The sequence below is a fragment of the Apis mellifera genome, linkage group LG1 (assembly GCF_003254395.2).
Source record: "Apis mellifera strain DH4 linkage group LG1, Amel_HAv3.1, whole genome shotgun sequence".
In the NCBI taxonomy this organism is placed as follows: Eukaryota; Metazoa; Arthropoda; class Insecta; order Hymenoptera; family Apidae; genus Apis; species Apis mellifera.
In genome coordinates this window covers 16,764,419-16,787,583 of record NC_037638.1, presented here as the reverse complement: position 1 = coordinate 16,787,583, position 23,165 = coordinate 16,764,419, and the positions used below count along the sequence as shown (strand labels likewise).

The 23,165-nt window shown below is 29.9% G+C and overlaps 3 protein-coding genes across 12 annotated transcripts in view; 2 read left to right on the top strand and 1 right to left on the bottom strand.

Annotated features, from left to right (window-relative positions):
• The window catches only part of LOC551558 (trichohyalin), a 115,094-nt gene extending 112,273 nt beyond the window's left edge, over window positions 1–2,821 (top strand). For 8 of the 9 annotated variants that reach the window (XM_006571020.3, XM_006571022.3, XM_006571023.3 and 5 more), the window contains 5 exons: window positions 374–617; window positions 726–928; window positions 1,012–1,184; window positions 1,321–1,485; window positions 1,772–2,142. In XM_006571020.3, the coding sequence (XP_006571083.1) occupies window positions 374–617; window positions 726–928; window positions 1,012–1,184; window positions 1,321–1,485; window positions 1,772–1,794 (808 nt within the window). In that variant the 3' untranslated portion in view covers window positions 1,795–2,142. Of the gene's footprint in view, window positions 1–373; window positions 618–725; window positions 929–1,011; window positions 1,185–1,320; window positions 1,532–1,771 lie in introns of all 9 variants that reach the window. The other variant, XM_026446101.1, reaches the window with a different exon arrangement.
• A 2,417-nt stretch (window positions 2,822–5,238) lies between these two features.
• LOC551529 (fibroblast growth factor 1) lies at window positions 5,239–14,000 on the top strand. 2 transcript variants are annotated; one of them, XM_006571018.3, is made up of 5 exons: window positions 5,239–5,726; window positions 8,612–8,868; window positions 12,423–12,610; window positions 12,695–12,798; window positions 12,986–14,000. In XM_006571018.3, the coding sequence occupies exons 2-5, from the start codon at window positions 8,651–8,653 to the stop codon at window positions 13,172–13,174; spliced, it is 699 nt and encodes a 232-aa protein (XP_006571081.1). In that variant the 5' UTR covers window positions 5,239–5,726; window positions 8,612–8,650; the 3' UTR covers window positions 13,175–14,000. The 2 variants fall into 2 exon arrangements, with proteins under 2 accessions (XP_006571081.1, XP_006571082.1); XM_006571019.3 differs by lacking the exon at window positions 5,239–5,726 and adding an exon at window positions 6,423–6,859.
• Window positions 13,430–15,922, bottom strand: LOC409706 (short coiled-coil protein B). Its single transcript, XM_393204.7, has 4 exons — window positions 15,533–15,922; window positions 14,945–15,064; window positions 14,778–14,864; window positions 13,430–14,683 (listed from the first exon to the last, which is right to left on the bottom strand). The coding sequence occupies exons 1-4, from the start codon at window positions 15,603–15,605 to the stop codon at window positions 14,541–14,543; spliced, it is 423 nt and encodes a 140-aa protein (XP_393204.1). The 5' UTR covers window positions 15,606–15,922; the 3' UTR covers window positions 13,430–14,540.
• Window positions 15,923–23,165: the final 7,243 nt, after the last annotated feature.

Here is a 23,165-nt window from a genome sequence, read left to right as displayed (position 1 = left end):
ATGCAAATTAGAGACGGAATAGTACCACTAATCGTGTCACTTAATTTCCTGTTAAAACTTTCCGCTTTGTTGCGTCTGATGCAACCTTCTGGGCGACATACGTGTTTGCAATTCCTGATTACGGGGGACAGTCATTGGCAATCTTTGAACAGTCGATACAACAATTGCACCACGATTTTTTTTTCCTTTTTTAAACGAATAAGCAATAATTGAAGTGGTAATAATTCGATATTACGATAATATTTTACAAAACGTGTGGTTAAAAATTGTGCAAGAATTTTTCCAATTAAGCAGAATTTTAAAATAACAGGAAGCAACGATGAAAAATGTTAATCGTTTAACAAGTGGATGATTTTATAAAATGTATGTATAGGAGCAGCAGGATTCCTTCGGCTGATTCGATTCCTCAGCAAATGGATACACCTTTGAGACACAGTGCATCTGTTACGACTTTATCGAGCCATGCTGGACAACAGATGAGCAAGCAAACGTTGCAGGCGCTCAGTGCAGTTCCTCGGCCACGAATCGTTCAAAGCGATCAATGGGTTCAACGGAGGAAGAGCGACGTCCCACGAGGTGCTCACGATCTGAATTATCACCATCATTGGCTCATTCAGGTAAATATCTATAAAATTTAATCATTGTGTGTCAAATCATTCTTCGTATATTTGTATATAATTTTCTTTAAAAAATTATATCTCGTGTCTTATTGATATTATGTACAGGAAGCGGAACAGAGAAGGATCAACGAAAAGAATCAGCGATCACCAGGGCGGAAACCTCAAATGCATATAACAGGAACGTCGGTTCCTTATGTGACTGCTCCTACAAGGACAGATAGTAAACCATTACCTGATTCTATCATACAGACTCTTACACAGAGAGTGCAGAACAGAGCGCAAGAAAAACCTCTTCCACCTAGGAGAAGGTTAATATAGTAAAAGAAATCTTGTATTTGAAATGAAAGCATCATAACGAATAAGTAAATTAATTTTATTTAATTTGGTACAGATTGGAGCATAGTACTAGCCAGGAACATCTGTCCGCGTTGCAACATCAATCGCAGCAACATGTTATGCAACCACAGAAACCTCAACAATCACCGCCGATGAATAATGAGAACCAGGAGAAAATGTTAAGCGTCAGCGGGAAAAAGAAATGCTCTCATTGTGGAGATGAATTAGGCATGTAAAAAAATCTTTTAACAAAGCAATGATTTATGTTGAAATGAATATTTCACGTTTATTTAAATTCTCGTTATTTCTTTCTTACTTCTATACAGAGAAATAAAATAAAATAATTAATTTTATTAATCGCCAGGTCGAGGTGCCGCGATGATTATCGAGAGTCTACGATTGTTCTATCATATGGAATGTTTCAAATGCTGCGTGTGTCACGTTCGACTTGGTGATGGATTAATGGGAACAGACGTACGCGTTAGAAATCAAAAATTACACTGCCATAACTGCTACTCCAGTGACGACGGTATCCGCATTTAGCTTACACTATTTATACGTATGATTATAATTAGGTAAACGTCAATAATTTCTCGACAATTTTCCATCTTTCATAAATTTGTTTAAGTGTCTAATTGTTTTTCAGAGCAATATTGGTAAAAAGAGAGAGAAAAAAATTATAATTTTATAGATTATACAGATTTATAAAATTAAGAAAAAAAGAAAAGATAAATTCAATGAAATTTCTCTTAATAATTTTATTTACATTGTTTTGTTATCTCTTAATTCTAACAATTAAAATTATAATGTTTCAGGTGTCAAGTTCAGTTGCGTGTGAAACCAAAATGGGGAAGTGGCTAATGGGACCACATTGACTAACTTGAATATAGCATCTTTCGGCTATATTTTATAAGTTATAGTTGACCAATTAGCTACCGGTGACACGCGATCGTGACACTAAATCCCCCTCATTTCTGTATATAAAACTGACAAATGGTACAACCGAGAAACGGACGTATTAGTCCTTATTTTGCATAAGATTATTCCTTCGTGCGCTTTAATTTAAAAATCAAGATATTTTTCTCAAGTAACGCCGATATATTTTCAATCGACTAACCGTAGAACGTACAGAGAGCAATGTGTAAATAAACGTGTATTTATGTAATTAGCATAATGATAGGAAAAATTCAATGAAATGAAAGATACGCAAGAAAACAGTTGTTTCTATCGACCATTGATGAAAAATAACGTCGAATTTCCATAAACTCTGAGAAATATCGACGAACGATTCACATGTATATTTTTGTAATATAGTTATCCCGTGCTATTTATGAGAAAAATTCCTCTGATGTGACGGCTATAATAACGAATTCTTTTTCTTTTCCTCGTATTTCTAATTCCATTGTTACATTTGTGTCTTTTTTGTAATTCTTTTTTTTTTTGTTCTTTCTTTATTTCTTTGTTCGTCTAAATATTTACAAATCAGTAGATGATTTCAATCAAATTAAATAACACCTCTATATTTCAAGAGAGATCGTTTAGATTCTAGTTGATTATTACGGTAGTACAATCATTAACTGTAGCTGCATAACGAGATGCAAATTACGAAGCTCGAGTTTTGTGTTCTTTTCTTTCCTTTTTTTTTTCTCGAATTAATGAAAAAAATAAAAGTTAGATGCGTTCAAGATTCGATGACGATGACTTTCATTGCCCCCACGGATTAATGATAATAGTCGTCTTTGCGCAACCGTCGTATCGCATCGAATACGCATATTTGTTATTGTGAAATATTGTATGATATGTGTCTCATGTTAACTGCAAACATGTAATTTTATATTATCAAGAATAAATGTTTATTATAGTGATTGTGATGTTTATATTTTGCCCCAATTTGCCCTACTACTATGATGTTAATATAATATTGAAAAATCCATAAATTAATTATACAGTTATTTAATCTGTCTGATTGTGAGGAATGAAGGGGATCTTTTTTTCGTGGTAAAAACTCGATGATAGCCAGGGTATATTTAGCAGCTTTGATGTGCGTAAAAGAGTGAGCAGAGAGAGAATCTTACTAAGCAGATAAAAAGAGTTTGATGACGTAGATGGTTGCTGAGAAGCCAAAGATCGTGAAGTCTAAGCTTAAAGCGATACGTTCGAAGAATTTTATCAACGATTTTCTTTAGTTATTTTTATCGTAAGTACCGTAATAAAGATAAACAAAAATTATAATAAATATCAAAGAATTCATTCATATATCGATAAAGTTCCTTTTACTTATAACAAAAATTCATTTAGAAATTAAATATTATTACATTATAAATATTTAAGAATTATTTCAGTATAAATCTCGATTCACAAGTATTGGCATCTTAAAAATATAAATTCTACAAAAACAGCCTCAAGGACCAGTATACTTTTCACAAACTTTCACAGAACTTTCACATTAGAAAACACGCCAAACTTCGTCGGATAGCAATCGACGAACCCGTGAGAATTGGACGATCGAGGCGTAGATTAGCAAACCGCAAACAAATAGAGCATAATGCACGTGGTATCCGGCGCACCCCAACTTCAATGGAAGCAATTAATTCTAGGTCGCGTTGCGTGAATCAAGGTGAAAAACCGGCGTTGAAGGGAGACGAATCGGTGGAACTGCGTTGCAACTCACGTCACGGAGAATTGAATTACTCGGTTACCTCTCGACAAGCTTTATCAGTTTCAGTAATTCGAGCAACGTCCCCTCTATTAATAGACGGGCGTGTGCGCGTGCATCACGCGGTCATGGGGGATGAATCGCGTTTTCACGACTTTAATAAATCATACGTCATGTTTCGAGTCGTGTTACTGGACAATTCGGATTGAAGGTTTTCAATATTTGATTTGGCCGATTCGGGATTTGAGAATATTGGGAACGAGAATAGAAGAAAGTGGAGATGAGACGATTGTAGAAATTGAATATAATAAAAATAAAATTTAAATTATTACTACGATAATTTGTAAATTCATCTTATTAAAAGAAAGGTATTTTAAAGTAAAAAAAAAAAAATATCTAAGATTAATAAGAGGATTAATTTAAACAAATATTATTTACTTTATGAATGGAAGAATTTATTTGCAATTAAATAGATAATTTATATTTATATAATCTATGCATTGGAAAATATATGCAAATCAGAAAGTTAATTTCCTCAAGTAAAAATTCGAATTAAAATGCAAATAATTAATTTAAATACATATCGTTTGCGATAATGAATTTGTATTCTGTCTGTACTTTTCATTGATGAACGAATAAATTGATTTCTTCCCGTATTCTTCCAATACCGTTATAAAATACACATGTTCATCCTCACTTCGTTACACACGAACAATACGAATTTCGAATTGGAGCGTAGCATCTGAAACCACCTATATCGAGCATAAAATTATAAACTCTTTGAATAGATAATCGATTCGATATGATATTCGCACGCGACCATAAATCATTCAATTTCTTTCCAGTAACCCACAAATCCCATCTTTCGACCCTCGACCAATACGAGGATTGTCCTTAATTTTCGCAAAATTATGATTTGTGCCGTTTCTTTCTTTATTCTCCGGACAAAATAAACGAACAACAGCACGCGAAGTTTAGATTAGGGAATAGGAGAAATAGCATGAAATTTCCTATGTAATTTCGTCAGAGAAATTCCAAACGACCATCTGTTTGTCCAACAATATTCTGTTACCAGAATGATTCTGTTTGGCACGAGATTAATCAACCTGCCCAATCATTTAATCGGTAAGTTAAATTTAAGTACCCTCTATTAATAGACATAACGCACCTGTGTATGTACCATTACGTCAAACAGTGATTGAATGATCAGGAACAAAATACCGAAACTTTTTTAAACTTTTGGATAAAATTATTAATTGCTTGATACATTATTGTGTTAATTTAACTAATGAATTGTTATTTTAAATCTATTTCTAATTCTATTTCCTAAATTTTCTTAATTCTGTAAAATATGAATTATTATTAATTCTTTATTGTTCTCTGTTTTTTTTAGTGTAATGAAAATTGAAGAAGAGAGACAAATATAAAATTGCAAAATCTTAACATCATTCAACATCAGTCAACATCGTTCTTACACTTTATTTGTATCGTGTATTTATGTATATATCATTATAGAAATTTTATATATATACATTACAGGTATGTATACATTAGATTCTAAAATATCAGTTACAGATGAGGAACGATTCTAGGAATGCACACGCAGATTGGGATTCATGGTTCCACGTGACGCATTAATCAAGAGGACGTTACTATTACGAAGAGCAAGAGTTGCAAGAATTAGAATTGTTGAATAAACATCTTGCAAAATTCTTTCCATCAAAAAGAAAAATTTGCATTAAGACTTTTTCAAAAGGCGTAGCGATTCAATCAGATTTGAATCATTAACGACTAATGTCTCTCCATAATATTTATTCAATTTCCAGAGGAAAAAGCGTGAAGCGTTCATACATCACGACTGGTAATTCAGGATCGACCGGAAACGAACAATGCGAAAGTATCGAGTACACAGAATAACGATACTTTCATCCTAGACGAGTCTACGTACTACTCTTGAACTTTGCTCATCGATAATCCAGTTTGAACTTTTTAAGGAAGAGTAATAGCGGTCGTCTATATATATTACATTAACCACAACCGTTGTTACATATCAAAGAACCACGGACATGTCCCATAGTGGTTGACGATGGAGACCAGACTTGGACCACATAAAGGTAACGTTATCTAGCTATAAGATGCGATGGAGCAAACATTAATTTTGCATTCCATGTATTTATCGAGATAATATTCAACAAACTATTTTTTTCATTATTCTCTTGTTATTCGAAATTAGCACATTCGCATATATTAATTACCAATGTAAATTACCTCCTTGCATCATTATCACAATTGTTCTAAATTCATGGTATGTAATAGAATATACACTTATTAATAGTTGTAGATTAGAAAAAAATTGTAAAAAAAGATCTTCGTCGAAGTATTAAGGTAAATAATTTAAAAATATTTAAACTGTAGATTCGTATTTCAAATAAAACTTCCTCAAAATCGCAAGAAAATCTATCCACAATGTTACAGTTTGACATATACTTTCAGTAACAAGATAATACTTTGCATCGAAAATATCTGCCGCATTAAATCAGCAATGCAATAGTAATGGCTAGAAAATTTAAAACCTGTTTCACTTAAAAAAATGTATACTCGGTAATTAACTAAAGTGCCGTATCACGTATACGCAAGATCGAGCGTGAAAGGGTTGAAAGACCACCTTGAAATGTTCCACATATGAAATCTCGAAACGTCTCTACTCGACTGGCATCATTACTCGGACGAGTGGCGTCGCCGTCTCGTTTACAGAATTCCGCGAGTCCGCGCGCGCGCTGACAAAAGATCTTTCGTTTCGTCGAGTTCTCGCGTTTCGCCTCCCGTGTACCCGTTTTTAATTTAGTCTACCTCGAATTGCTGACCACCGCTGACTACGCCGTCTAACCAATAGGCCGGCGTCATATCCAGTATTATCCAACGTGTAGGCCACGACGTGTAGCCGGAGCCGGCTCAGTCGTGTGATAAACGCGGAGGCACCTGGGTAGGCTCTGGCGCGTCTGCACATCCGTCGACCGCCGGTGAATCGTCCTCGAACAATGGATCCGTGTACCCCGTGAAACGGAACCGCGGACAGCTGATCAATTGGCCGTGTTTGTTGCTTAACCATAGTGTTTCGAAAAACTATTGTGTCGATCGATCCTCGTGTTTTTATTTCCTTTCAAAGTGGTGTTTCCTGATCACCGTGAGATCCACGGTGGAAATTGGAGTATTGGATATTCGGGGTACCATCCAGGAAATTGAGAAAGTGAGACACTCGTTGTTTTTTATCTCAATCGTTGGAGTGAATTTGAAGTAGGATTTTTTTTTTTAGATCTTGATTTGAAACGATTGTTGCGAGTATATTTCGCGAGAAGGAATGGAATCGAAGATTTTCTGCAAATTGTGGAATTTGAGATAGGGAATATTATTATTTTTAGATTTTTTTTCGAGTAATTTTTATTTTCAGCGATTTTATGGCCTAGGATGAGTTAGGTAATTTAAATTCCTTGCGTAATTGCGAGGGTTTTTGTGAGTGAGAATAAGAATTGCTTAGATCTCTGCGTTTTTCAGTGGTGTTCGGTAGTAGTGTAATTTTTCCAAGAAGTAGAATTTATTTTATATATCTGTTTTGTTTAATTATCGTTAAAATAATGGTTTGCGTAAAAAAGAAAAAAAAGTAAAAATTGTTTGAATTTTTTATCTTATCTTCAATGATTTTCTAATGAATGTTATTGTTTCTAAAATAGAATTTGTTTTTTAAACTTCTTTGAGTAGAATCAAGACGTTTTTTAAAAAATGTGAAACTCTTTTTGAGTTATTTTATGTAAGTGTTGCAAAGTTGGAAAGTGAATTTTTTATTTAGAGAAAGGCGCGTGATTTCAAAATTCTAGATAATGAGCGAAAAATATATTATTAATATTTTTCGATTCGAAGAATATTTTACAATCATCGATTTCACAAATTTTGATAAATTAGACTAGATTTTTTTTTTTTTCAAGAACACAAAGTGAATATAGATATCAATATTAATAGATTTCTTTTTTTAAATTTATTTCCATGTAGTTTATATTACGTGGAAAAAAATTTTAAAAATTCATGATATTATATCGATCAGTGCACAAGACGTAGTATTATTTCTTTATCACTATAATTAAACATTAACAGACCGGAACCACCGTTAGTTTTCTATTTATTACACGAGAAACAGCTCTTTTTACAATACAGCAAACATAAAAAATTCAATACAAATAAACTTTTCATAGTTCTATTTTTATTTATTGATATTGCGTAATATTGATTTCAACAAAGTATTAAATAAATTGAAAACTGTATTTGCATTGCTTCATTTATTCGATTCCAACAATACAATTATATCCTCCTGGGATGCTGTTAGTAGATGTGCATTACGTAAAATCTCGATTACTTTTTTTATTATCCACGTTTGTTTTTTATATCGAATTGTTTTTATAGACCACTTATTTCGTATATTTAATTCCGTATAACATAAGTTCTGATTTTATTTTTTCGCTCTTTTAAAATTTGATTTCAAACTTAAAATATAAAATCTAGATAAATTAATATATTCTATAATTTTTCAAACATAAATTATTAGAATCATCTACTGTACATTTTATATTTGTAACTATCTTTTATAAAATCGACAAAAATCGTATAAAATATCGAACCTAATATTAATATTAAAATAACTATTAAATTCCAATGATTAGTCCTGATAAAATTTATCTAAAAAATATCAAGAGTAGAGGATCAGTTTAGAAACGTTTTATCGTACACCTTTTCAAAAATAGATCAATAGATCGTTACACGCTGTAAGTGTTCTATAAATTTTAAATTTCTCCATATCGATTCATGAAAAAAATAATCTTTCATACGGTATAAAACTCAAAAGAATCAATATAGGATACAATATCAAATTTTCTGATTTGATTTTCAAATTCGAATTGAAGAAAATTCGCCAAAAAATTATTCGTTAAAACTGATTAATATTTATTTTCAGATCAAGGTATCAACTTGGTGGAAGAATTATCATAAGAGAATGAGTCTTCGTTGGATTCACGAGAACTTGGAGGCACCGACATGCGACGAGGAATGCAGCGACATCGATGACAGTTGTAGCGACGATAGCTACGATTCCGATCTATCGATTGGCGAGGAGAAAGGGCCGGGTAGCGAAAAGGAGATCAATGGGGATCGTAGGAGGAAAAGGGAAACCAGGAGGCATCCGACCACTACAGTGAAGTTCGACGAGAACGGGTATTTTGCCGATAATTACGAGCTGTCGATAGCCGAGAATAAGATCGAATCTTCGTTACGTTGTTCGGGCATTAATCGAGTTACGATTCGATGGTAAACTTTAATTGATAAACTGGCTTTCGTTTAGAAAAAAAAAAAAAAAAAAAGAATTTTCTAATTAAAATTCTATCTGATATTTAAATTGGTGGAAATTAACTTGTTGCTCGAAGGGAAATCTGATGGTATCTAATAATTAATTACTCCAAGGATGGAACGTATTTGAGATTTAGCTATTTCTCTGTCTATCTCTGTCCGAGTTTAGAGTTCATTTATGAATAAAGATTCAATTTTGCTTCGTTATTTATTTTCAATTCAATTTCAAGTGTATGTATTGTATTCAAAGAATTTTTTAAATTTTAACGAACGTTTTCATTTTCGAATATCTTATATTACAATGTCAGATAATTGAATTATTCGCCTTTCAGAATGCGAATACATTTGAGAGTGAAACTTTTACGAGTTGCTCTCGAGAATCATTTTAATTATTGGATATTATTACTTTCACTGTGTAAGTCATTGTGAAAGTCTTAATCTCAAATTTTCATATTCTTAAGAATAATATCATAATATTTCAAGTTTAAGAAATTGATCGCAAGAAGTCCATTGTTTAACGAAATTGTATTTGTTTTTTTTTTATTTTATATATATTGGTTGATTAGTTTAAGAATTGGATAAATCCAACGCATTCGTAACAATTTTCGAATCTTATGTGATCTTTAAGAAAAAAAGAAATCGGCTATTACCAAGGCTATAATGATCTGATTGGAAAATAAGGTAAAAAAAATATAAATATAATATAAAATCTTATTAATTCAACGCATGTTAAAATGCGTTTCAAACAATATTCTGTTCATAAGATAAAAAAAGGAACTGTTTAATTATCCGTTCGATTAATCCCCGGTTAACGATCTATAAATTAAAACGTCACGAAGATTGATAAATTTAAAGCGACTTTACGACGGTGTACGAGGCAGAAAATAAATCTAGTTAGATGATCGATGAACTCGTTACGGTTCCTTGTGCAACACCTCCGTCCAACGTCTCCGTGCTTTTGTTTACCATATAATAATTATCCTTTTAACCATTCGTTTCTCTTTTAAAAAAATATGAAAGCTTTGTCCATTGACCCTTTTACTCGTACGACATATACATTGATTAATTTCACCTTCGAGATTCGATAGGGGACATATATGAATAATAGAAAATTTAAAATTGTTAACTTCTTGCGGTACGCTAGATGGAGAATTAATTCAAGTGATTAATGAACGCTTATTGCAAGAGCACGTTAGAGGGAAATTACGTCTAAGTTATTGTTCGGTTCGCTCACGTAGAGACCCACAGTATTTTATATCCTTCTGCCTTCTCTCTAAAATTCGTATGGTGTTTCTCAGATCTTCGTGTCAATTTTCGTGGATAATTAAGATCAAAATCGCGTTTCAATAAGTTTTGATAGTTTCATTAGAAAGAATCTCAAGTAAACGTATTTGAAAATACGTTTATTTGTTCAAGAAAATGTTTCTATCTCTCGATTTTTTCTCGTTTTCGATAAAACATGATGTAAAATTGGAATCGAAGAAGTTCCACCAAATGTTTTTCTCAAAATTCTCGGAAAAACAAGATTTGTAAGTGAACGATAAAATATATGATAGCGTATTATTTCCCTCGACGTGCTGTCATATTTCATTCAATTCTGTTCGCAGCATGGAAAGACAAAAGTAACGTAGAATGGAGAAAAGAATCGTACTTCTTTCGCAAGACAAATATTTCAAGATGTCAAGATGTTTTCCTTGTAAAATTCAATAAGTTCGAAAAAGTAAAGTGAATCAATATTATTATTTTCCAAAATAATCCAACGATACGATAATACGATAACACACATATATATATAATTTCCTAATGTTCTACGTGATATTTTGTTTAAAAAAAAAAGACGCAAAATGACAGGTTGAAATTACAAAATTGGCGAAGAGCTCCACTCAGCCACCCCACGCAACGATATGGGGATATGTGATTCATTGATCACTTGATTCGATTAACTTTCTGCTCTATATTGTTGCAGGGTCACTAGGTGTAGGGAGTAGGTACGGTTCGCGTTATATTATTACCGGCATTCGAGCACCGTGGCAACCGACGAGGCTGCAATTCCGCGCGAATTGCATTAAAGTACGCACGCACGACGTGTAACACAAAATTAGGATCGACGTTTATGACCGTGTATGCTCGAGTTTCAACAAATAGATCGTAGCACGTTCAACGTGTAATTAACGGGGGCGTATTTGCGCAATGTCAAGACGTAATCATTTTTAAGGTCGATGAATTTCAAACGGGAATATTGTGTTTTATAGAGAAAAATCTTTACCTTCCGAATGGTCTTGATCGCAATTTCGGTTAAAATATATGCAGGATTTTGAGACTTTTCGTACGAAAATTCGGATTAATTAAAATGCAAATAGAATAATAAATAAACTCATTTAGAAATGGAAGTTTTTGCAAATAAATATTAATAATTAACCTAACTACACAGCATGTCCACGAATATTATGAAATTTTATTGCATCTAACGAAGATGATCATATTCGTTATATTTTTATTATACAGAAGTAATCAAAATATTTCTCTTTAAACATCGATAGAGAACGGTTAAAATCTTAGAGAAATATTGTTACTTGCTTTTAATTTGTTTTGACAAATTTTCAATTATTTTGAATAGTATGATAAAACGTAAAAATAATCAACTTTCATCTTTCAGGTTAAAAGGTGTTTGAAGATACGAAAGATATTTGGATCAAGGAAGAATTATAATATAATTCGATATCTTCCAATTTTAAAAACAATCTTCCAGTCCATTTAAAGTGAATTCTCCCTTGAATTCAAGAGAATTGTTAACGTACTTTTTACATCTCTATTGATTGATACCATTAGATTGATTATCGTTGGTTGATGCGCACCGCTCATCGAATAAAGTCTGTTGGCATTGCGTTCCTTCCCCTCGAGCATCTGTTTAAAATTAACGGGGTTGGAAAACGTCTACGGTGTAACGAAGCACGCTTCATTCACGAAGCTTGCTGACCTGAAAAGTCGATCGGCCCATTTTTCCAAACGTAATGATATGTTATAAATAGCACGCCTCCTGTCACTTCGTATCAGATTCATGTTCTACTACTACACCATACTTACTGTCTTCGCCACCATTGTTTGGTCAAGAACAATATTCTATCGTTTAAATATAAATTCACCATTGTGAAAATGAAAATTTTTTTAATTCATCGAATAATATGAATTGAAAGTGGACGAATAAATAAATCAAGTTCTTCGTTCTTTTTGAAATAATATACGTCATTTTTTTTAAAGAGAAAGAGAGAGAGAGAGAAATTAAAACGAATCATGTAATAGTTTAAAAAGTTTCTCTCTTTAAGAGAATTGTTAAAATTAAGTGTATATTTATGGACTTGGTATTTAGACGTTTATAGACGCCAGGTGTTTGAAGACTCTAAATATTGAATTCTCTCTTACAGAACTTCGCATTACATCACGTCGGAATCGGTTAAACGCTCGCCTTGCGTAATATGGGATCCTAGGAAACCGGCACAAAATCCTGTGTACAATTGTTTGGTAATCAAGTTGTTCTGTCGAACCGGATATCATCTCGGTGTGTCGGAGTCCGGTCGTGTTCGAGGCTTGAGTGCTACGAATGAACCACATGGTAATATTAACGGGAAAATATTGAAGTATTTAAATTTTAATTCTTTTTTTTTTTTTTTTAACAAGAATCCTATTTAATTTGCAGCTTTGCTTCATATTATACCGGTGTCGTTTGGAGTGGTACGAATACAAAATATCGAGACTAGTCTTTATCTGGCTTTCAATAAGAAAGGACGTTTGTATGGAGAGGTAAGGCAAATAATGTAAGATTTCTATATAAATATGTATTTTAATAATGAAATTTATGTGTTCATTATCCTTTGATTTCTAATAATCATTTGTATTTGAATAAAACGTGAATAAAAAAATTTTCTTTCTCGTGTCGTTTAATAATGAATATTCGTGTATGTTAATTTTTTTTTCTTTTTTTTTCTAGTTAAATGGAAATAAAGATAATACTGAATGGGAACAATGGAACGTTGGTTCCTACGATGCTTTTCGATCGCGAAAATATGCGAATTACGGATGGTGGATAGGAATAAAGAAGAATGGTCGTGCGAAACCAGGACCAAGAACTAGTTGGGGCCAAAAATCGATACAATTTTTAGCTATACGACAAGAATAATTTCTATGAATATTTTATACATATTTATAATGAATTATACAGAGATGGTTTATTTGAATTCTTGACGAAAAAAACTAAAAAAAAAAATAAAAATTTAATGAAATAAATTATAGCCAATCGACAAATCAATCGTATAATACGAATTAATATAAAACTTTGTAATAAATGTAATTTTTTACTAACAACGAAAATCAAATGTTCTGACAACAGGAAAAATATACAAATTCGTTACTTTCTAAGAGAAATAAATAATTGTTTTCCAATAGAATATAATGTTTATTATAACACTGTGTTACTCAACAATGGATTGTGCATTCTGCTTGTGCCCTTCAACTGAAACTTCAAGTTGCAGTTTTAAAATTGCAATACATTTCTTTTTTTTTTTTTTTTTTTTCTTTTTTTTTATCAATTATAATCATTGATCGATCATGCTGCAGGCAAAGTGGAGTTTTTAATCAGTCAGTTAAATGAAATAATTGAAAGTTTACACTATGCTCGCAGCATTTATATCGTAATTTATATAGAACGCTAATATACGTAATATAATATATTATATAATTATATGTAATATATTCATATGTAATTGTATATATATATATAACTATTTCTTATCTCTTTTGTACATCTACATACATTGCATATACGTATATCGAAACTCTTAAGCGAAAGCTTCAATTAAAAAATGTTGATGTTTGATTAAATATCGTAATTACAAACATTTATTACCCTTGTTTTTTATGTATAAATATACCAAAAAGCAATAATTAACAACAAATATGATTTAATTTGGGAATTGGAAACGAATCATACACGTAAATATCAAGAAATCGATAATTATAAATCTTAACAAGTATTATTTTATATTTTAATATCATGTAAGTCGTATATATTTTATTCTTTATAGAATTTTATATTAAATCATAACTGAAATTCTTTATACGCGACATTAATTGCATAAATACAAAATGGAATTCTTTGGCAAATAAATAACAATCATAAGCGTTTTATAAGTAAAAAGCATTTGCAATGACTAAGAAATAAAAATTAAACAATGATTTTTTCTGATACACATATTTGAATCGTAAAGTTGTATGAATTCGAATATGTGTTTCAGAACAAATATGTGTAAATCTTTCTTTTTAAATAAACATGAAAAGTACGTACACAGATTAATGAAATATATATAAATACAAAATAAGCACGATATATTAAACGAAATTTTGAGATTTCTTATATCTATAATAATTTTATTTTTTTCTCATTAAATAAAATCGAAAACATGTACGTACTATTCATTCAAGGATTAAAGATCACATTTAAGATTTCTGTTTCATCAATATCTATCATCTAATATAACAATGTGAATTCACTTTTTTTTAGTGTTGGGACTTGTAGATTGAAAAACACTTGATGCAGACATTAAATTTTCAATGTATTGGCTTAGCACTTGATTTTCGCTTCTCAACTTCAAGTTTTCTTCCTTTACGCTGTCTACTCTTTGAGATAAATCTAAGAAATAAAAAAGTAAAAAAAGTATTTTAAATAAAATATTTTATAAATAAAATATAATAATTGTATTAATATAATTTAGAAATATATTTACCATCTAATGTATTTTGAAGTTCAAGCACTTGAGCAATTAATCTAGCTTTCTCTTCTTGTTCATCTGGACTGATATCAGGATCTAAACCTATGATTATAAAATATTAAAGATATCATCAAATATTTTAACTCTTTCATGAAATTATAAAATTAAAATTTTCAACTTACTATTAGGACTACAACTTCCATTTGTGAATGTAGATGGTATAGAATCCATGCTATGTCCACTACCAAGTGCATCTGATATGTGACAACTATTGTCCAGAACTTCTTCTTCAGGTATTATCACTATATATATAATAATTTATTAATATTCATAAGAATCATATATTTCAAACAAAATTTCAAACAAAAATCTTCAAGAAATCATTTATAATATATGAAATTATTTATAAGAAATAAAAATTTTCAAATATTTTTCATATAATTCTTTATTTTCTATATCCAAAAATTAAAAAACATTAAAAAAATATTCACTGCGATTTATTGATAGAGTTAATTACATTAATCTCGAATATATTGATGTAATAAAAAACATAAACAAAACATGTAACATATCACAAATACATTAATTTTTTTTTTAAATTAGTTTTTCACTAAAATCATGATTTAATAATTCATATAACAAAATTCGATAAAGCAAGTATTAAATATTTCACAGAAAAGTAAGAAATATCTAAGAATAGGTTATAATGAAATATGCGATACTGAAATTATGAAAAGTAGGTCAGAGACGTGGTACACAAGCTTTCCTACCTTGTGGATCATCGTCTGCCAACGGTATGCTGTTCATATCATCTAGAAGCTTGTCTGTCACCGACGTGGACATTTTGACGCGTAGATCCTTTACGAGAGAAATAACACTTCAAGAGAAACCTGCGCGTAAGTACGATGTTTGACCCTTGAAATTTATCGATTTTTACGAGAAATTCACACGAAACTATTACTACGTATATAAGAAAAATACGAAATATGAATGATTGTTATATAATAAATATCAGCATAATGAACAATTAATAGGGAAAATTCTTGAAATTAAATTTCGTTTATTTGATAATTCAACAGTATTCCTTTGACAGTATTCGCCATTTGCTTTGTTGCTGACACCTAAAGATATACAAATTTACTATCGTCTGTGATAATACTGTGGGAATTTCAATTATTTTGATTTAATATGATTTGAATAATAGAAAATAATGAAAAATGTAATTTTTAAGTTTGTAACTATATGCAGAATTAAATCGATTAAATATTAATTAAAAATTTTCTTAGATTTTTCTTTTATAGAATTAAAATATGATATTTTTATAAATATTAATAAAGTCAAAATATTGAATAAATATTTCATATGATGTTTCTTTCATATAAAATAAAATTTGAATATGAAATTAATAAATTTAAAAAATTATTAAATTATATAAGTCAAATATATAAGTCAAATATTCCAAATATATTTATAAGTATGGAATTAGAACATTATTTTTAGTTTAAAAAAAAAAATTATAAAAGTATATTGATGTTTCTATAATTTATCTGTGATCAAATGCCATTATAGATAGACAAGGAAAGAAAATAATAAGATAAGGACAGAGATAGAATAAAAATTATGAAATCAGCGCCATCTTCAGAGTGCCGCAAATGAAACACAGTATATAAGGACAGAAAATAAAAGAAAAGAGATAGATATAGAACAAGAATTAACTATCAGTGTCATCTCTCAACTATCAAAGGAAACTAGTAGTTCTATGGTAAAAAAGAATAAAAAATGACTATTAGCGTCATCTCTTCAATACTTCTGGAAATTTCTCAATGAAAAAATCTTTTCAGAAGTTAACAGATGGCGACAATAGTCGTTGTCGTTCTTTTTTATCATTGAACAAGTAGTTTCCTTTCATATTAAAAAGATGGCAACGATAGTTAATTCTTACTACATGTCTATCTTTTTTTCTTCTATTTTTTGTTCTTACATACTGTGTTCCAAATATTCTATTCCAAATATATTTTGATATTATTTTATTTTTTTCAGTTGCTGGAAGTACAATAATGACAAAAAAATTAATATGGAAAGGGTAAGTACAAAAAAGTAAATACATCAAATTTTATAATTAGATATAAGTGAACTGTTAAAAAAAAGATTTATTTCAGAAAATATGGCCGATTAAAAAGTAAGTATTAGGTAAGTATACGGTAAGTATATTTTTAAATGTTTTTTTGCCATTTTCTTAGAAAATATATTTCCTTAATAAAGAAACTTAAAATTTAAACGAAAATTTCGAAATTTTAAAGTCGTAGCTTTGAAATATAGATATTTCTTTTTACATACTTATCTTTCACAATGAAATTTTATGTTTAATAATACTAAAACCGTGAGAACATATTTTTTTAATTCTAATAGAGTTAAAAAAATATACTGATTACATTATATTTATTATTTAGAATATTTCATTTGTTTTTCATAATTTTAAAAAGCTTTTTAGATAAAAGTTAAATGGCATCGAAAAAGAAACATTCTTATGTTCTTAATTTTTCCATATATTGATCCATAGAAGATTTATAAGTTAATGTTGATTTCTTAAATAGAATTATATATTCTTAAATGCTTCAATACATGCATCTCATCATTTTCTATAAGTAAAAAAGTATTAAATCCCATATAGCAAATGACTCGTAGATTAAAAAATATTTAATTTAATTAAATATTTTTTAAACTTCTAATGGTCTTATGCTATGAATGCCTTAGTACTTTTCTTTATAGAGAATATCGTGCATCTATTAGATCATTGAAAGATACATAATTCTATTTAAAAAAAACACCATTAATTTCCATAAGGCTTCAATGCGCATATTTGAGAAAGAATTAAGAAAAAGAATAATTACTTCTTCAAACCATATAACTTTTATCTTATTTTTTTAATATCTCATTATGAAATAAGAGATATTAAAATGATAGCCCATCCTTTATTTTCCTTAATCCCTTAGAATTAAGTAAACTATCAAAAAATGATAATAATTTTACAGAATATGACTGATAAAAAAGGTAAGTACAAGAAGTAACTATAAAAGGTAAGTAAAAAAAAGGTAAGTACAAACTCTAAACTGTACATCCTATTATCGTATTATTCTGACAAAAAGTACAAAAAGACTTAAATCTTTTTTACAGAGAATACAGCGATACATCATGAAGCATTAAAAATTATACAATTCCATAAAAAGAAATTTAATTGATAACTTTTTAAGAATTCACCAAGGAAAAAACTGAAATCACCAGAATATAATCCTTTCGAAGCTTTTCAATTCGTTTATTCGAAGTATTATTTATAAGATATTCAAGAAAAAAGTTCGAAATTCCCTGAGCGATAGAAAAATTTTTGTCCAAAAATTCCACTTTGTATTAGGAGAACATGATGTGACAGGAGGTCGACCTCCTACAAATTTTTAATTTTTGCTATATCTTTTAAACTATTGGTTTTTCGCTATAAGTGGGTTAATACTTTTTTATAGGAAATTTTATGCTCTATCGATTGGCGCTTTAAAAAATACATGTTATCAGTAAAAAAACAAAGTTGTGCTAAAAAACCTCCTTATTGGTCGACCTACTAAAAAACTGAGAGCGTCGTAGTATAGCCCTTTCGAAACCATTCAATTTTTATTTGAAACATTTTTTGATATTCTGAATAATAAGCGAGATATTTAAAAAAAAGTATTAATGTCGAAAATCCCTGATAGAAAAATTTTTGTCCAAAAATTCCACTTTGTATTAGGAGAACATGATGTGACAGGAGGTCGACCTCCTACAAATTTTTAATTTTTGCTATATCTTTTAAACTATTGGTTTTTCGCTATAAGTGGGTTAATACTTTTTTATAGGAAATTTTATGCTCTATCGATTGGCGCTTTAAAAAATACATGTTATCAGTAAAAAAAACAAAGTTGTGCTAAAAAACCTCCTTATTGGTCGACCTACTAAAAAACTGAGAGCGTCGTAGTATAGCCCTTTCGAAACCATTCAATTTTTATTTGAAACATTTTTTGATATTCTGAATAATAAGCGAGATATTTAAAAAAAAGTATTAATGTCGAAAATCCCTGATAGAAAAATTTTTGTCCAAAAATTCCACTTTGTATTAGGAGAACATGATGTGACAGGAGGTCGACCTCCTACAAATTTTTAATTTTTGCTATATCTTTTAAACTATTGGTTTTTCGCTATAAGTGGGTTAATACTTTTTTATAGGAAATTTTATGCTCTATCGATTGGCGCTTTAAAAAATACATGTTATCAGTAAAAAAAACAAAGTTGTGCTAAAAAACCTCCTTATTGGTCGACCTACTAAAAAACTGAGAGCGTCGTAGTATAGCCCTTTCGAAACCATTCAATTTTTATTTGAAACATTTTTTGATATTCTGAATAATAAGCGAGATATTTAAAAAAAAGTATTAATGTCGAAAATCCCTGATAGAAAAATTTTTGTCCAAAAATTCCACTTTGTATTAGGAGAACATGATGTGACAGGAGGTCGACCTCCTACAAATTTTTAATTTTTGCTATATCTTTTAAACTATTGGTTTTTCGCTATAAGTGGGTTAATACTTTTTTATAGGAAATTTTATGCTCTATCGATTGGCGCTTTAAAAAATACATGTTATCAGTAAAAAAAACAAAGTTGTGCTAAAAAACCTCCTTATTGGTCGACCTACTAAAAAACTGAGAGCGTCGTAGTATAGCCCTTTCGAAACCATTCAATTTTTATTTGAAACATTTTTTGATATTCTGAATAATAAGCGAGATATTTAAAAAAAAGTATTAATGTCGAAAATCCCTGATAGAAAAATTTTTGTCCAAAAATTCCACTTTGTATTAGGAGAACATGATGTGACAGGAGGTCGACCTCCTACAAATTTTTAATTTTTGCTATATCTTTTAAACTATTGGTTTTTCGCTATAAGTGGGTTAATACTTTTTTATAGGAAATTTTATGCTCTATCGATTGGCGCTTTAAAAAATACATGTTATCAGTAAAAAAAACAAAGTTGTGCTAAAAAACCTCCTTATTGGTCGACCTACTAAAAAACTGAGAGCGTCGTAGTATAGCCCTTTCGAAACCATTCAATTTTTATTTGAAACATTTTTTGATATTCTGAATAATAAGCGAGATATTTAAAAAAAAGTATTAATGTCGAAAATCCCTGATAGAAAAATTTTTGTCCAAAAATTCCACTTTGTATTAGGAGAACATGATGTGACAGGAGGTCGACCTCCTACAAATTTTTAATTTTTGCTATATCTTTTAAACTATTGGTTTTTCGCTATAAGTGGGTTAATACTTTTTTATAGGAAATTTTATGCTCTATCGATTGGCGCTTTAAAAAATACATGTTATCAGTAAAAAAAACAAAGTTGTGCTAAAAAACCTCCTTATTGGTCGACCTACTAAAAAACTGAGAGCGTCGTAGTATAGCCCTTTCGAAACCATTCAATTTTTATTTGAAACATTTTTTGATATTCTGAATAATAAGCGAGATATTTAAAAAAAAGTATTAATGTCGAAAATCCCTGATAGAAAAATTTTTGTCCAAAAATTCCACTTTGTATTAGGAGAACATGATGTGACAGGAGGTCGACCTCCTACAAATTTTTAATTTTTGCTATATCTTTTAAACTATTGGTTTTTCGCTATAAGTGGGTTAATACTTTTTTATAGGAAATTTTATGCTCTATCGATTGGCGCTTTAAAAATACATGTTATCAGTAAAAAAAACAAAGTTGTGCTAAAAAACCTCCTTATTGGTCGACCTACTAAAAAACTGAGAGCGTCGTAGTATAGCCCTTTCGAAACCATTCAATTTTTATTTGAAACATTTTTTGATATTCTGAATAATAAGCGAGATATTTAAAAAAAAGTATTAATGTCGAAAATCCCTGATAGAAAAATTTTTGTCCAAAAATTCCACTTTGTATTAGGAGAACATGATGTGACAGGAGGTCGACCTCCTACAAATTTTTAATTTTTGCTATATCTTTTAAACTATTGGTTTTTCGCTATAAGTGGGTTAATACTTTTTTATAGGAAATTTTATGCTCTATCGATTGGCGCTTTAAAAAATACATGTTATCAGTAAAAAAAACAAAGTTGTGCTAAAAAACCTCCTTATTGGTCGACCTACTAAAAAACTGAGAGCGTCGTAGTATAGCCCTTTCGAAACCATTCAATTTTTATTTGAAACATTTTTTGATATTCTGAATAATAAGCGAGATATTTAAAAAAAAGTATTAATGTCGAAAATCCCTGATAGAAAAATTTTTGTCCAAAAATTCCACTTTGTATTAGGAGAACATGATGTGACAGGAGGTCGACCTCCTACAAATTTTTAATTTTTGCTATATCTTTTAAACTATTGGTTTTTCGCTATAAGTGGGTTAATACTTTTTTATAGGAAATTTTATGCTCTATCGATTGGCGCTTTAAAAAATACATGTTATCAGTAAAAAAAACAAAGTTGTGCTAAAAAACCTCCTTATTGGTCGACCTACTAAAAAACTGAGAGCGTCGTAGTATAGCCCTTTCGAAACCATTCAATTTTTATTTGAAACATTTTTTGATATTCTGAATAATAAGCGAGATATTTAAAAAAAAGTATTAATGTCGAAAATCCCTGATAGAAAAATTTTTGTCCAAAAATTCCACTTTGTATTAGGAGAACATGATGTGACAGGAGGTCGACCTCCTACAAATTTTTAATTTTTGCTATATCTTTTAAACTATTGGTTTTTCGCTATAAGTGGGTTAATACTTTTTTATAGGAAATTTTATGCTCTATCGATTGGCGCTTTAAAAAATACATGTTATCAGTAAAAAAAACAAAGTTGTGCTAAAAAACCTCCTTATTGGTCGACCTACTAAAAAACTGAGAGCGTCGTAGTATAGCCCTTTCGAAACCATTCAATTTTTATTTGAAACATTTTTTGATATTCTGAATAATAAGCGAGATATTTGAAAAAAAGTATTAATGTCGAAAATCCCTGATAGAAAAATTTTTGTCCAAAAATTCCACTTTGTATTAGGAGAACATGATGTGACAGGAGGTCGACCTCCTACAAATTTTTAATTTTTGCTATATCTTTTAAACTATTGGTTTTTCGCTATAAGTGGGTTAATACTTTTTTATAGGAAATTTTATGCTCTATCGATTGGCGCTTTAAAAAATACATGTTATCAGTAAAAAAAACAAAGTTGTGCTAAAAAACCTCCTTATTGGTCGACCTACTAAAAAACTGAGAGCGTCGTAGTATAGCCCTTTCGAAACCATTCAATTTTTATTTGAAACATTTTTTGATATTCTGAATAATAAGCGAGATATTTAAAAAAAAGTATTAATGTCGAAAATCCCTGATAGAAAAATTTTTGTCCAAAAATTCCACTTTGTATTAGGAGAACATGATGTGACAGGAGGTCGACCTCCTACAAATTTTTAATTTTTGCTATATCTTTTAAACTATTGGTTTTTCGCTATAAGTGGGTTAATACTTTTTTATAGGAAATTTTATGCTCTATCGATTGGCGCTTTAAAAAATACATGTTATCAGTAAAAAAAACAAAGTTGTGCTAAAAAACCTCCTTATTGGTCGACCTACTAAAAAACTGAGAGCGTCGTAGTATAGCCCTTTCGAAACCATTCAATTTTTATTTGAAACATTTTTTGATATTCTGAATAATAAGCGAGATATTTAAAAAAAAGTATTAATGTCGAAAATCCCTGATAGAAAAATTTTTGTCCAAAAATTCCACTTTGTATTAGGAGAACATGATGTGACAGGAGGTCGACCTCCTACAAATTTTTAATTTTTGCTATATCTTTTAAACTATTGGTTTTTCGCTATAAGTGGGTTAATACTTTTTTATAGGAAATTTTATGCTCTATCGATTGGCGCTTTAAAAAATACATGTTATCAGTAAAAAAAACAAAGTTGTGCTAAAAAACCTCCTTATTGGTCGACCTACTAAAAAACTGAGAGCGTCGTAGTATAGCCCTTTCGAAACCATTCAATTTTTATTTGAAACATTTTTTGATATTCTGAATAATAAGCGAGATATTTAAAAAAAAGTATTAATGTCGAAAATCCCTGATAGAAAAATTTTTGTCCAAAAATTCCACTTTGTATTAGGAGAACATGATGTGACAGGAGGTCGACCTCCTACAAATTTTTAATTTTTGCTATATCTTTTAAACTATTGGTTTTTCGCTATAAGTGGGTTAATACTTTTTTATAGGAAATTTTATGCTCTATCGATTGGCGCTTTAAAAAATACATGTTATCAGTAAAAAAAACAAAGTTGTGCTAAAAAACCTCCTTATTGGTCGACCTACTAAAAAACTGAGAGCGTCGTAG

Coding starts and splice junctions, on each gene's coding strand:
- LOC409706 (XM_393204.7), bottom strand. CDS start 15,605: ATGTCCACGTCGGTGACAGACAAGCTTCTAGATGATATGAACAGCATA. Junction 15,065..15,532: donor GGCAGACGATGATCCACAAG/GTAGGAAAGCTT, acceptor TTATATATATAG/TGATAATACCTGAAGAAGAA. Junction 14,684..14,777: donor ACTTCAAAATACATTAGATG/GTAAATATATTT, acceptor TTTATTTCTTAG/ATTTATCTCAAAGAGTAGAC.
- LOC551529 (XM_006571018.3), top strand. CDS start 8,651: ATGAGTCTTCGTTGGATTCACGAGAACTTGGAGGCACCGACATGCGAC. Junction 8,869..12,422: donor GTGAAGTTCGACGAGAACGG/GTATTTTGCCGA, acceptor TCTCTCTTACAG/AACTTCGCATTACATCACGT. Junction 12,611..12,694: donor TGCTACGAATGAACCACATG/GTAATATTAACG, acceptor TTTAATTTGCAG/CTTTGCTTCATATTATACCG.